We start from the raw sequence: 14,685 nt of genomic DNA, 5'->3' as shown, positions 1-14,685 counted from the left end.
TCATTAAAAGCTTTGATTCATCCAAAAAGGTGTATGGTTTATTAGTCATTGCTGTGTAACAACCACCAGAGAATCTCAGTGGCATTTAATAAAAAACATGTATTTCTCACAAATTTCCAGGTCAGTTGAAATCGCAAATTTAAATTTGCAGCACTGGAGTCACTCTGATTGCCACCATGGTTGAGTAGGGCCGGTGGCTGTGTTCCCACTGCTGCTCATTTTCCTCCTGGGACCAACAAACTAGCTACAGTATGTGCTTCCCACGGCAGCGGCAGAAGGTGAGAGGGCAAGTCTAGTTCCCAAAAGTACTTTTGAAGCCTTTTGTCACATCACATTCACTAACATTTAATTGGCCAAAGCAGATCTCATGGCCAATTCCAAAGTCTTGGGGCAGCGAAATACACTCTGCCCGTGGAGGTGGTGGGGTAGGGGGATCAGAAGGCTGGTGGTAGTAGTGAATATGTCTAAACAGTAATCTAGCACATGTGGATAATAGTCTAATAAGCTCTAAAGTTCTAGTTTAAAAAGATAAAGTAGTCATTCTGACTGTGTCATTTAGTTGTCTTTAAAGAAATATATGTACTGTTTAGTCTGTAGTTAGGAAATGGAGTCAGTAAGCTCTATAGGGAAAAAAGAGAGCGCATGCCCTCTCTTATGTTTGTTTTAAATTGATTATTTACCAGGTGTCAGGTAGATAGATAGAATCAGAGATAAGATGGGGCCACTACTGGAACTTCCCTGGTGGTGCAGTGGTTAAGAATCCGCCTGCCAATGCAGGGGGCACGGGTTTGAGCCCTGGTCCGGGAAGATCCCACATGCCACGGAGCAACTAAGCCCCGTGTGCCACAACTACTGAGCCTGCGTGCCACAATTACCGAAGGCTGCACACCTAGAGCCCGTGCTCTGCAGCAAGAGAAGCCACCACAATGAGAAACCCACGCACCTCAATGAAGAGTAGCCCCCTCTCGCTGCAACTAGAGAAAGCCCGCACACAGCAATGAAGACCCAACACAGCCAAAAATAAATAAATAAATAAATTTATTAAAAAAAAAAAAAAAGATGGGGCCACTACCCCAAAGGAGCGCTCAGTCTGATAGAGGATTCAGACAAATATATCAGAAAGATAAACTATTATGAGAGTTTAATGCTATTACAGAGAGAAACACAGGGCACCATGGAAACTTTTAGGTAAGAGGAACACCTGACTTTTGACTTAGGCTTTGGGGAGCAGGTTCAAGATAGGCTTTTGAAAGAGGCAATATCTAAGCTGAGTCTAAAAGATGTGGAGGAGTTACGAAGGAAAATTAAGAGCATTTCAGAAAAATGGAGCAACATATGTAAAGGCCTAGAGGTGAGAGAGTTCGGTGGAATTCTAGGAAATTGTAAGTAATGCGGTATGACTAGAGTGCAGGATATGAGCCGAGTAGGGGCTGGAGAAGTTGGCAGAGGCCAGATCACCCAAAAAACTGCAGTTTGGATTTTATCTTGAAGTCAGGCTACTGAATAATTTGTTACGTATATAACAAAGTTGTGTGTGTGTATATGTGTGTGTATATATATGTGTGTGTATATATATATGGGGAGGGAAGTGCTAGAGGAGGGAGGAGGAAGGGCTAGATTTCCCAGAGGAAACGAAGTGACTTTTGGATTAAAGATGTCTGCAGAATATCCATGTGAACTCTGGGAAGTTAAGGAATGAGTCTGGATGTCAGGAGAGAGCTAGCTCTAGGTTGGACCTTGAAAGACATAAGGCTACAATGGGAGTTAAGGCCATGGGGACAGGTGACATTACCCAGGAAATTGTGCAGTAGAAAGAGCTTTGTAATTACAGCACTTGGCAAGTAGGTACTCCAGAATGTTCGAATGAAGGAAGAATATCATCAAGGATACGATCTCATTTAAATCTCATATCATAACCCTGAGTTAGGAATATAATCCCAGTTTTACAGATGAAAACATTTCAGGCTCAGGGAGGGTAAGTGATTTGCCCAAAGTGACTTTTCTGCTAAATGGTCAAGCTGGGATTTCAAGTCAGTTTGATTTCAAAGTCCATTTTTCCTGTCATGTCTAGCTTCTTTGTAAACCTCAGAAGTTTAAATATATGATGTTATCTTTAATTCCCTTTCTTCCCTCTGCCAATATCCTGGTTTTAGTAGGATTGTGACACATTCTTTTAAAAACCACATTTTCTCTAATTTGCCTGGCTTTGTCCCCAAACATGTCTACCGGATTGCCTTTCCTGTCATGTTGACTCATACTACTTGACTCCACTTCAATGCCCGCTTTAAAACAGCAGACTGACGGGAGTTCTCCACTGGCTGCTGGGCGAGGCCTGTCCTCAGCTTGGCATTCAAGGCTTACAGTAAAATCTTGAGAACTGTTCAGAACTTTTCCATATTTCCCACTTCTCATCAGCACATATTCATGCCTTTGGTGTTGTTTACATGCAGATTTCATTTATAAGGATCTCATTTTAATGTGTAGATTAAATAAATTAATCTTTAATCTTTAGATTTAATTACTCTTATGCTTACTCTGTTATTTCTAAAAACGATTTTATCTTTGTGGCAGAAAAAGCTTGGATGTCTTCCTACCTTAGTTCCATACCCAGTGTAAGGGTTCTTGGTATGCTACTCCTGATGCGACAAGCTAGCCTCTGCTCCTGCCTTTTTCTAGAGGGATCCTTTTGTTGAGGGGAGGTAAGGAGAGCAGTTCTAACTGTTAGAAATTTCTTAATAATGAGTCAAAATCTCTCTTCTTTTACCATCAAGTGTTTCCCAGGACTTGCCCTTGCAACCACAGAGAATGGGTCATTTCTTTTCTGCCTTATGAGGTTCCATCAAACATTGAAAGATAGCTCTTATGTCTCTCCTCAGGTTTCTCTTACATAAATCAATAATAATCTTGTTTGTTCAGAGCTTTTCTTCAGTAACAGGTCTCAAACCCTCCACTGTACTTACACCCTCCTCTGAGAATTCTGGAGTTTTGTCATTGCCCGTCTAAACACAGGGCTCAGAACAGAGCACAGCACCCCACAGGAGAGCAGTGCAACATTATTCCTTTGATTATGACTCTATGCTTGTATCTTAAAAGCCTGAGATTGCTTTAGTTTTATAGCAGCCATGTCACATTTTGCATTTGTTCAGTTAACATACCCAGATATTATCTTTAAATAAGCGGTTATAGTTAAACTAGCTCGCCCCTGTCTTTTACTGTGCTGTTGCTTTTCTTTAATCTAAATATAGAACTTTCTGATTTTTTTAGTTAGATTTCATCTTCATTTCGATCCATCTTTTTAGCTAATTATGATCATTTTATCCAGTGTATTTTTAACTGCGTTTCCCAGCTTTAGGTCATCTCAAGACTTTGAAGCATACTTTCCACAACTTAATTCAAATTCCTTTTTTTTTTTTACATCTTTATTGGAGTATAATTGCTTTACAATGGTGTGTTAGTTTCTGCTTTATAACAAAGTGAATCAGTTATACATATACGTATGTTCCCATATCTCTTCCCTCTTGCGTCTCCCTCCCTCCCACCCTCCCTATCCCACCCCTCTAGGTGGTCACAAAGCACCGAGCTGATCTCCCTGTGCTATGCGGCTGCTTCCCACTAGCTATCTAGTTTACGTTTGGTAGTGTATATATGTCCATGCCACTCTCTCACTTTGTCACAGCTTACCCTTCCCCCTCCCAATATCCTCAAGTCCATTCTCTAGTAGGTCTGTGTCTTTATTCCCGTCTTACCCCTAGGTTCTTCATGACATTTTTTTTTTCTTAGATTCCATATATATGTGTCAGAAAGAGAAAGTCAAATTCTTGATTAACATCGGAAAGACAGAGACTCTCCACTCCATCCCGGGAGTTAATCAGTGTTACTTGCAAATGGTTCTGTTAGCCACTGTTCTGTCATCCCTCCACATCTTTCTGTCTTATCTTCAAAGATCTCATTTGTACATTCAGCAAATTTTTATTTAATGCCTACCATGTGGTGGAAGGTGCTAGAGATACAGTGAAGACAGCGGTCCCCGTCTTCTGTAGCTAACAGTCTAGAGACATCATGAAGTGTTTTGTTAAATGCTTTGCAGAAATCAGGTTATACAGTTCTCTATGATATTCTGCTTATCTGGTACCATATCAGAAAAGGGAAGGAAGCATTACTTTTTACAGACTCGCTATTGGTTCCTAATGATCTTATATCACCTGAAAATGGGAGTTGTTATCTTTCTCTTTTCACTTTTCATAGGTTCACAAGAACTTTGAGCTTTGGAAGTCTCCAGAGTTCACTGCTGCCCTTTCTGTCTTTTACTACTCTATCTTTTAAACCTCTGAGCTCATTAGAGAGCAGCCTGTTTAGCCACATTTTTGTTGTTGGTGGTGGTGGTGGTGTTTAAACAACCCCCCCCATTATTGGGGTTCTTTTTTTATTTTATAGTAAACTTAGTTGTGAAGAATTTCTGTCCAACTTTAGCCATTTTCCCTTACACAGTCTTTGTCACTGTAATTTTACTTACATTTTATCTTTGTATTTTGAAATTATCTTTCCTAAGGAAAATAGATGACTATCCTCAGATTTTCTTCTTCTCTTCTTTGAGCTTTTAAGGTGCCATAGTCACTTTCTCCAGGATCCTGGTCCTTTTCACTTAAACCACATATTTCTTTTTAGTTCACCAGATGAACAAAAAACTGCAGTATTTTATCTGTATTCTGAGGGATTAAACTATTGGCGATGCGAAGTGTTGGTTTTTTATTAGAATAATACAAAAAACAGATGTCCTCATAGTTCCTAGAAGATAGCCCACCTGCCTTACCCCCAAGGGTGGATTCTCTTATCAGTCAGGTGTCATCCAAGCCTTCCTCTTGCCAGTTCCCAAAACTGTGCCATTTCTACCTATTCTTCTTTCTTTCCACTTTGGTCCAGTGCCCTCCACTATAATGTCTTATACAGATTGTTGAGTTGCACATAGATGTTTATTTTCTTAAACAATTATGAGGGTTCCTTGCCTTTTTCTATGGATCTGTCTTTATGGAACGGCAGATTCCCTATAGATGTCATAATCTATTACAGTTACCAACTGTTATCCCATCCCACCAAGTCTTCGTGATTACCATGAGATTTTATTTATCTCCTTGTTCTTTTTTACCATTGATACGTTTAAGGTTGGTGTCTCACACACTGATGTTCAATAAGTAATAATTATGATTAATCTCAAGAAGTATTTGCCTTCTCTTTTAGGCTGTGAGGATATCATTGCTGAAAGCATCTCATTAGATACCTTAATTGCCATCCTCAAGTGGAGCTCTCATCCATATGGCTCTAAATGGGTACACCGACAAGCTTTACATTTCCTCTGTGAGGAATTTTCCCAGGTCATGACTTCGGATGTTTTTTATGAACTCAGCAAAGACCATCTGCTTACTGCTATCCAGTCTGACTACCTACAGGTAATCATTTATACACCTCTCAAATTCATTGTCATTCATAGGTGCACCAAGAAACCCATCTGTACTCTGTTACTCTCCCATCTAGGGAGATCAGCCCACCCAGGAATACCCTCTTCATATTTGTGCAGCCACAACCTTCTAGCTCTCTGGCCCTTTGTGCACTCTGCCGCCATGATTCAGCATTGTGAACCGGCCCAGGTCCTAACCAACCACACCAAAGGGGTTGTGACAGTAGGCAAAAGGCAAGGTCAGAAGCATATCCCAATGGTGATTCTCTTGGCTTCTGTTAATAATAGATTCACTGTAACAGTTTCGTTTATTTGGTGAAGTATCAGAAGATAGTTAGTTTAAGCAGCACAAAGTAAGAATAATACTCAATTTCTGACCTACTCAAAAGCTTATAAAAACTCAATGTGTGTGTCCTGCTGAAGTATAATAATGTTTTCAACTACTTATTTTTAGTCAGAAGTACTTTTAAGCAAATTCTTATGCCCTTGACTTATATGTCCTTCATAATTAGGTAATTTAAACTAACAATAGATTTAAAATATTGTAAAAAATACTTTCAGGTAGAATATGTTCAAGCTTTTTTTTTCTTTTTTTTTCTTTTTGCATTGGCTGTATGAGTTTTATGCTAGAAACTGTACAACAGTTTTAATGTTATGAAGTCATAAACTCATTGAGCCATTTCCTGTTTCTTTGTATTTGTACCAGAAAAATTATGAAATGCTTCCATCTCAGTCAGAAATGAAGATTTAAAAAATCCATTTAGCATCTGTGTTTTTCCTTCATATATTGCTTTGATTGCAGTACAAATGTTGTCATAATTGCTTTTGATTTATTTAGTATCTGTGTTCATTAACCTTATTTCACTGTCCTGATGCAGACATTATGGGAGTTAGGATTTGTCAGTTCTCTCAATTATTGTTTTTAGAAGCTTTGCATTTCTTCTTAGAAAGTAAAAACCTTGGACAGCAGCCTAGATTTTGCCCTCAGATTTTAAATAAAGTACAAAAGAGGGGCTTCCCTTGTGGCACAGTGCATAAGAATCTGCCTGCCAATGCAGGGGACACAGGTTCAAGCCCTAGTCTGGGAACATCCCACATGCCGCGGAACAACTGAGCCTGTGCGCCACAGCTACTGAGCCTGCACTCTAGAGCCCTCAAGCCACAACTACTGAGCCTGTGCTCTAGAGCCCACGAGCCACAACTACTGAGCCCACGCACCACAACTATGGAGCCTGCGCGCCTAGAGCCCGTGCTCCGCAACAAGAGAAACCACTGCAATGAGAAGCCCGTGCACTGAAATGAAGAGTAACCCCCACTCGCTGCAACTAGAGAAAGCCCGCACACAGCAATGAAGGCCCAACACAGCCAAAAAAAAAAAAAGTACAAAAGAATGAGGGGCACATTGCCATTTCACAGACAGTGCTTGAAGGGTCCTTCGCCATTCAGTAGCATACTTTGTGGAGATTGTAGAGTCTTCTGCCAAAACAAGTTGCCATACTTGTTTTTTTCTGTTCCTGCAGGAGATAGCGGTCACACTGTATCCTTACACTTTTACCTTCATCTGTTTATCTCCATATTGTCCCCAAAAGAATTTAAGCCAGCTGTATCGAAGGCATATAGTAAGGTAAATTTAAAACAGGGGAAGAAAACAGGAAAAGAAAAAATAACGATGGAAATAAGAATAAAAATTTAGTTAGAGCCAAGAGTGAGGTTACTGGACAAAACACATGTCATTCGGTCTTGTGTATTTGCTGCTGATACACCACAGGTTTAGCTCAGACGTTGGAAACAGCCAGTGTAAAGAGTGAAGCGTGACAAGTTGCACGTTGTATTTACTTTATGACCTAGGAAGAGTCATTAATGAGATTAACCATCTATCTGATTGCACTAAAATAAATGTAAACCGTTTTTTATTATAGGCAAGTGAACAAGATATCCTTAAATATCTGATTAAATGGGGTGAGCATCAGTTAATGAAGAGAATAGCAGACAGAGGTAAGCTCAGAAAACTAGCTTGCAACTGTAAGCTTTTCCTGGAAGTTACTGAAGTGCATGCCGCACATCAGTCTTTTGACAGTTGCCACTGTTGCCTGGTGAAAACAAATTTTTACAATCAGTAGAATCCTTTAGTGGAAAGGGTATACTTTATTAGAAATAAATATACCAGAAAAGTTAATTTTGCAACTTTAAAGCGATACTCTTAATGTTATCTTTCTATGTGTTTAATAATATATGTTGACTGATTTATGAAAGTATTAGAGTGAAATTTTTCATTTAATTAAAGTGTTACAAAAGCATGTCGTTGATGAAAACGTTCTAGAATTAGATAGTGGTGATAGGTGCACAACATTCTAAATGTACTAAAAGTCCCACTAAGTTGTACACTTTAAGGTGGTTAAAATGGTGAGTTTTATGTTATGTGAATTTTACCTCAAGGAAAAAAAATATATATGACTACCCAAAGAGAGTATATTTGTTGTTTCTTTTAAATTTTTGTGGAAGGTAAAGGAGAAATAATCCTTTTGAATGGCCTCCAGCTGGGGATACTGCAGAAGAGATAGAAGCATCATATGTAGCTTATGATTTTAACTAAACTTTGGAAGCTTATGATTCTATAGCGGTCTTATATTTATAGCTAGGGTTAGCCCACCCACCTGTGCTCCTTCTTTCATAGAATATTGTGTTCCTCTAGCTAGCGAACTCAAATCAAAATATTAGAAAAATTAAATGCAGGTTTCCCTTTCCTGTCATTTTCAACAGCTTTATATAAATATAATTTACATACCATAAAGTTCACCTTTTTAAAGTGTTCAAGTCAGTGTTTTTTAGTACACTTACAGAGTCGTTCTGTCCACATTTTAAAATATATTTTAAAAAATCAAGCTAGGGCTTCCCTGGTGGCGCAGTGGTTGAGAGTCCGCCTGCCGATGCAGGGGACGTGGGTTCGCGCCCCGGTCCGGGAAGATCCCACGTGCCGCGGAGCGGCTGGGCCCGTGAGCCATGGCCGTTGAGCCTGCGCGTCCGGAGCCTGTGCTCCGCAACGGGAGAGGCCACAACAGTGAGAGGCCCGCGTGCCGCAAAAAAAAAAAAATCAAGCTAAACCTGCCTTCAAATCTTTTTATAGTGTCCCTCTAATATACTACCTAAGCACTAGGGAACAAAAGCAGTCCTCCTATCTTATTTCTCCTAATTTATCTTTTTCTAAAAGCCTTTAGCAATTTCAGATTTGAAATTTTTTAAATACAAAAACCACTACTATTAATTTGGGACATTTTTGAAATGCCATTATACAGTCTGTCCTTATTTGCAGATTCTATATTTTCACATTCACCTACTTGCTAAAATTTATTTGTGATCCCCAAATCAGTACTCATGACACTTGCATGTTCACTTGCAGAGATGTGCAGAGTGACACAAAATTTGAGTCATACGTTTCCAGCTTAAGGTAGAACAGAGTGACACTCTGCCATCTTATTGCAGCTCTCAAAGCAGTGTCCTTTTCATAATCTTTTTAGTGCCGTGTTTTTCACATCTTTATGGGTTTTTCTGGTGATCCCAGGGTCTAAAATGGCCTCCTAGTGTAATGCTTAGTACTGTTTAGTGTTCCAAAGTCCAAGAGTGCTGTGATGTGCCTTATGGAGAAAATAGATGTGTTGATAAGCATAGTTCAGGCATGAGTTACAGTGCTGTTGGCTGTGAGTTCATTGTTAGTGAATCAACAATATGTACTAATGAGGTGTATTTAAACAGAAACACACAGAAAACGTAAAACAAGGTTATGTCTTGATTGGTTAACAAAACTAATGTGACCAGACGCTCACAGGGACCTAACCCTGTGTTTCCCTAAGGAGCAGTGGTTCAGTGTTCACTAACTGTGGTGGCTTTAGAGAACAAAACCACCCCAGATAACAAGAGTTGACTGTATATAATGCTACATAATCATCATAGGCTTGTTCGTTGATGTAAGGCTGGTAATGATGAAATGTCATATTTATTTTGAGCAGATAATGAACATCCTTGATAAAATTTCCCTTAAAAAACAGTGGTTTTGGGCCTCCCTGGTGGCGCAGTGGTTGAGAGTCCGCCTGCCGATGCAGGGGATACGGGTTCGTGCCCCGGTCCGGGAAGATCCCATATGCCGCGGAGCGGCTGGGCCCATGAGCCATGGCCGCTGAGCCTGCGCGTCCAGAGCCTGCGCGTCCGGAGCCTGTGCTTGGAAGGCTCTTTCACAGGGATGAGGAGGACGCTGCACCAACCAGGGTGCCCTTTGTTTCAGTCCCCTTCATACATAAGGTTTCTGCCCTTACGTGTTACATATTTGGGAATTTCTTGTAATATTTCATTAGAAACCAGGACACCACTACTTTGAGAAAAAATTTCTTTTGAAAAGCAGTGTCTTTTACAAGTACTGAAGCCAAAGCATAGCAAGACAAGAGAAAAAAAACCCCTGTTTCACACACGTGCAATAATTTTACTTTGAATGACTCCAAAAATATCTTACCCTCTCAAAAAACAATATCTCTTTATCTAGCACGTGATTTAAGGGAAATACCAGTTTGCCTGTAGTGTTTGCAAAACATCCAGCATTTTTATTTGTGAATGATAAAGATCTTATTTTTTTAAGGAAGAAAAATATACAGCCCCCTGGTTTAAAGATATGATTAAAAATTCCCCAAATATGAAATTTCCTTCCCACCTCAATATCAAAAGCATATATATACACTTCAGATTTCCCCCTTTCACTAATACTTAATGAAGAAAACATTTTATTCTCTGCTCTGGACAGTGGTATTACACGTCCGATGTTAAAAGGTTCCCTTTTATGCATTAACATTCCCATATTACGAAAATTTAGGAGACTCATAAAATTCTTAAAGTCAAATAGAGTGTACATTAGCTTTTGCTGCTTTAAGATACCAGGTGATATAATTTTAGAATCTCGTTAAATTGCTGTTAAACATACATAGTAACCTGATGAGCATACTGATAACCTACAGTGATCAGAAGTAACATTTGGCCTGCATTGCCCTTATTGTACTTTTTAAAAAACTGGTCACCAAAGTGAGAAACCTTAAGAAAAAGCCCTTGGTCAAACTAGATTTTAATAGATTGTCGTTTTTTCTCCTTTGGGTTAGTATATGGAAAAGAATTCTGTATTCTTTAATGCAGAACAATCATAAAGAATGTTATTGTACTGTTGACACCATGCTTTTTTCTTTGTCTGAGAGTATCGCTATTATGAAAACTTCTTAAGACATAAAAATAATTTACTTATAAGGCTTTTTAAAGCAGATATACTTAATATAAAGAGTGTTACTGAAAGTGTACCAGAGAAGAAAGCAAGCCTTTCTCTGAAAATCTGGATTTGGTTGGAGACTCCTCATTTTCTGTCTCTGTCGTAGAGCCAAACTTACTGAGTGGCACTGCTCATAGTGTGAACAAGAGAGGTGTAAAAAGACGAGACCTGGACATCGAAGAGCTTAGAGAGATCCTTTCTTCTCTCTTACCTTTTGTGCGAATTGAACATATTTTACCTATAAACAGTGAAGTCCTAAGTGATGCAGTAAGTGTCTTTTTTCATTTATCCCTTTCATGAAAAGAAAGTGTCTTTTTTTTAAATCATTGTAAATAATTTCTACTAATGGAGTATCATGAAACTAAATTCCATGAGGACAGAGACAGATGTCTGTTTTGTACTGTATCGTGTCCCCAGTGTCTGGCACATGGCACAAATAAATGTTTGGTGGATGAGAGTTGAGTGGATATGTCAGTCTTACTTTTGCAAGAGGATAGTTTCTAGTGGAGTTGATCCAGCCATTTATCAGTGTAGATCAAGTAGGAAAGGGTAGAAATTACCTCTGGAGACTCTTTAAGAATAGCAGTAAATCAGAGAGCAGGAGAGAAGGAGATTAGTTCATTGTAAAAGGGATGAATCTTATAATTGTATTTCAGGTAAAAATTAATGGAGCTGACTGATTGTTACTTTCAAAATTTTTTAAGTGAATTTTTTAGACTGTAAGAATTGCTGTAATTAATGGATGGGAAAAATAAATATTCTTCACATATTGGTTTATAACTTTAATATGATGTTGTAAACATCATAATAGTTTATTATTCAACTGCACAGAAACATTATAAAAGTCATCTGGAAAAAAACTGATAAGAATTCTTTTAAGTTCTCTAAAAAGAACATAATCAAGGAGGGATAACTCTTCCATAATGTAAAGTATATTTTAAAACTCTGTTAATCTGTGGTGTTAGCATAATAGAGAAGACAAAATAGCCCAGAAAAAGATCCTGATTAATATAGGAATTAAACATATAATAAGCGAGCTATCACAAATCACTGCAGTACTATACTAACCCATCAGTGGGAGAGGGAAGAAGTGTGCTTAAAGTTAAACCCTCGTCTCACTGGCACACAAAATCAATCCCTGTTAGATTGAAGGATTAAATACTACGTTGAAATATGGAAAAACTAGAAGAAAATAATTAAATATTTATGGACTCTCTGATTAGAAAAATGTTCAGTCTCACCAGTCATCACACACACACCAAAGAAAGCAAAATAAAACAGTAAGTTATCATTTTTTTACCTATTAGGTCACTGATTTTTGAAATAATATTACTGTTCCATAGGGGAGATATAGCTGGTACATTGGTAGCATCATCATTAAATTTTGGGAAATAGCCTAAATATCTAATAACAGGGAAAATAAATTACAGCACGACTCCTTGACAGAATATTTTGCTACCTGCCCTGACCAATGGTTGTAAAGACTAATATAGCAACATAATAATGGAATATAATTTTAGAAAGAAGGATAAAAAAATGTGGGGTGTTTTTTACCTTTTTTTTTAACATCTTTATTGGAGTATAATTGCTTTACAATGGTGTGTTAGTTTCTGCTTTATAACAAAGTGAATCAGCTACACATATACATGTATCCCCATATCTCCTCCCTCTTGCATCTCCCTCCCACCCTCCCTATCCCACCCCTCTAGGTGTTCACAAAGCACCAAGCTGATCTCCCTGTGCTATGTGGCTGCTTCCCACTAGCTATCTATTTTACATTTGGTAGTGTTTATATGTCCATATATATACTACCACTCTCTCACTTTGTCCCAGCTTACCCTTCGCCCTCCCTGTGTCCTCAAGTCTATTCTCTAGTAGGTCTGTGTCTTTATTCCCGTCCTGCCCCTAGGTTCTTCATGACCATGTTTTTTTCTTTTTTAGATTTCATATATATGTGTTAGCATACGAAAAATGTGTATTTTTATGTATTCTAAAATTTAGTTAGGTAAAAATTCATTTGAAAAAGACTGGAAGGAAATATATCAACATTATTACAGTTGTAACAGGTTAGAGTTGTGGGGTTTTTTTCCTATTTTCAAAATATGTCTATTGCTATATTTTAATTCAACATGATTTTAATGCAGCAATTAGATGTTTATTATATTTAACAAGAATAATATTAAAGAAACAGTGTTTGGTTTTGTTTAAAACCTGGGACCCAAACCAAATTGAGCCCTGAATTTGGTTTAGAAAAAAATTTTAGAACTTTTGTTTAATAGACTTAGAAAATATATATCTCTGCTCTTAATCCCCTGCCTAACACATAGCAAGTCCCCAGTAAAAGTTCGCTAATAATGGCTGTGAACCATAACGCTCTTTCAGTGTATGCTAAGCACTGTGCCAGGCGCTGCTTATCTTCCTTACCTTCATTTACTCTTCACAGTCACCTCATGGGCTATAAGGACTTGATTTATAGTCTCCTAGCATAGATGTGGGAACAACAGGGCCACCACATTTAGTTAGTCGTGCAGTGTCCCATCTCCAGGGCTACCTAGGGGCCCTTAAGGTGAGGCCCAGGTGAAAGGAGATGTCCATGGTCACGTGGCTGTTAAATGGAGAGTTAGGGTTTGAGCCAAGTTCTCCTTCCCTTAGAGCCCCTGCCCCTAATCACCGTGCAGACTGTCCATCCTTGTACTGTAGATACAGGCCCAGGAATGTGCTTGTTTTGTCTTGAGGAGGGTAAGGTGGGGAGGAATCAGTTCCCAGATGAGTAAGGAAAAAAACAAATTGGTTCTCATTAAGAGTTCTGAAAGTTAGTCTGACTCATTATATTTTTAATTAGTATAGCTCTTGTTTTTAAAACATCATTCCTCTATGTAGAGAAAAATGGAAAATTGTAGTACCTTTTTATGGCTTGCTGAATCCTTTAAATATTATTGAACATTTGAAGTATTTTTAAATTTCACATATATTCCTAAATTTGTATTTAAATGCTAAAGTTCAAACATTTTGATTTACAGGTATAATTATTTTTATCTTTGTAATATTGTGGTGCTACACAAATCTCTGTTTCTCAAAAAAAAATTTTTTTTTTCAAGATGAAAAGAGGCTTGATTAGTACTCCTCCATCAGATATGCTTCCTACAACAGAAGGTGGAAAGTCAAATGCCTGGTTACGGCAAAAAAATGCTGGAATATATGTTCGTCCTCGACTGTTCTCTCCCTATGTAGAAGAAGCAAAGGTAATAAAAACCATTTTAAGATGTTAGACTACTTTGTTACACACTATAAACACAAAGACATTTACTGTGGTATCACTTAAATATTTGGAAATAGCCTAAATGTCCAATAATAGGGAAAGTGAAAGTAAATTCTAGTTTGCTCACCAGAGGAGTTTTCCAAATGTTGGGTTATCAAGCATGTTTTTATTTTTATAACTTAGGTCATATTAAATTGCATTTTACGTTTTTCTCATCAGTTTTTCTTGCAAACTGTTAGCTTGGAAAAAATTTTTCATTTTAATGAAATGGTCATCAGTATTTTGTGATCTTCAGGGTGGGAGAAATGTTTGAAAGAAGATTGCATACATATTTTCTTCCTTTTGTAAACTAAAGAAATGCCATGACTTCTTGTAACATATTTTTGTAGTGGCTGCTGGAAATTGTGTTTAGTTTTGGAATAAGTATACGAACTAAGACAAAATTTTAGGCCTATTAAGTAAAAAGTTGGCATTATGTATATTATAACATAAAGAACTCGCCACGTAAATATGGTAATGGAAAATGAAATACTGCAATTTTTATTAGAAATGTTCAGCCGTAAGATCTTTAGGGTGACCTTTTGAGGAACTGACAGTCTTTGAAAGTCAGAAATCACCAGTAAGCTTAATGAAATGAATTAACAGGCAAAACAATGTGTTTGGGTATAGAAACATAGT

At 38.0% G+C, this 14,685-nt stretch overlaps 1 protein-coding gene across 5 annotated transcripts in view; it reads left to right on the top strand.

The window, feature by feature from the left end:
* BTBD7 (BTB domain containing 7) overlaps positions 1 to 14,685 on the top strand; it is an 81,129-nt gene that overhangs the window by 54,072 nt on the left and 12,372 nt on the right. For 3 of the 5 annotated variants that reach the window (XM_004262357.4, XM_049706576.1, XM_033419255.2), the window contains 4 exons: positions 5,236 to 5,444; positions 7,372 to 7,447; positions 10,855 to 11,015; positions 13,847 to 13,990. In XM_004262357.4, the coding sequence (XP_004262405.2) occupies positions 5,236 to 5,444; positions 7,372 to 7,447; positions 10,855 to 11,015; positions 13,847 to 13,990 (590 nt within the window). Of the gene's footprint in view, positions 1 to 5,235; positions 5,445 to 7,371; positions 7,448 to 10,854; positions 11,064 to 13,846; positions 13,991 to 14,685 lie in introns of those variants that run through there. The other 2 variants (XM_049706577.1, XM_033419267.2) reach the window with 2 other exon arrangements.

This window comes from Orcinus orca, chromosome 2, assembly GCF_937001465.1.
Source record: "Orcinus orca chromosome 2, mOrcOrc1.1, whole genome shotgun sequence".
Lineage (NCBI taxonomy): Eukaryota > Metazoa > Chordata > Mammalia > Artiodactyla > Delphinidae > Orcinus > Orcinus orca.
This window is presented reverse-complemented; position numbering and strand designations above follow the sequence as displayed.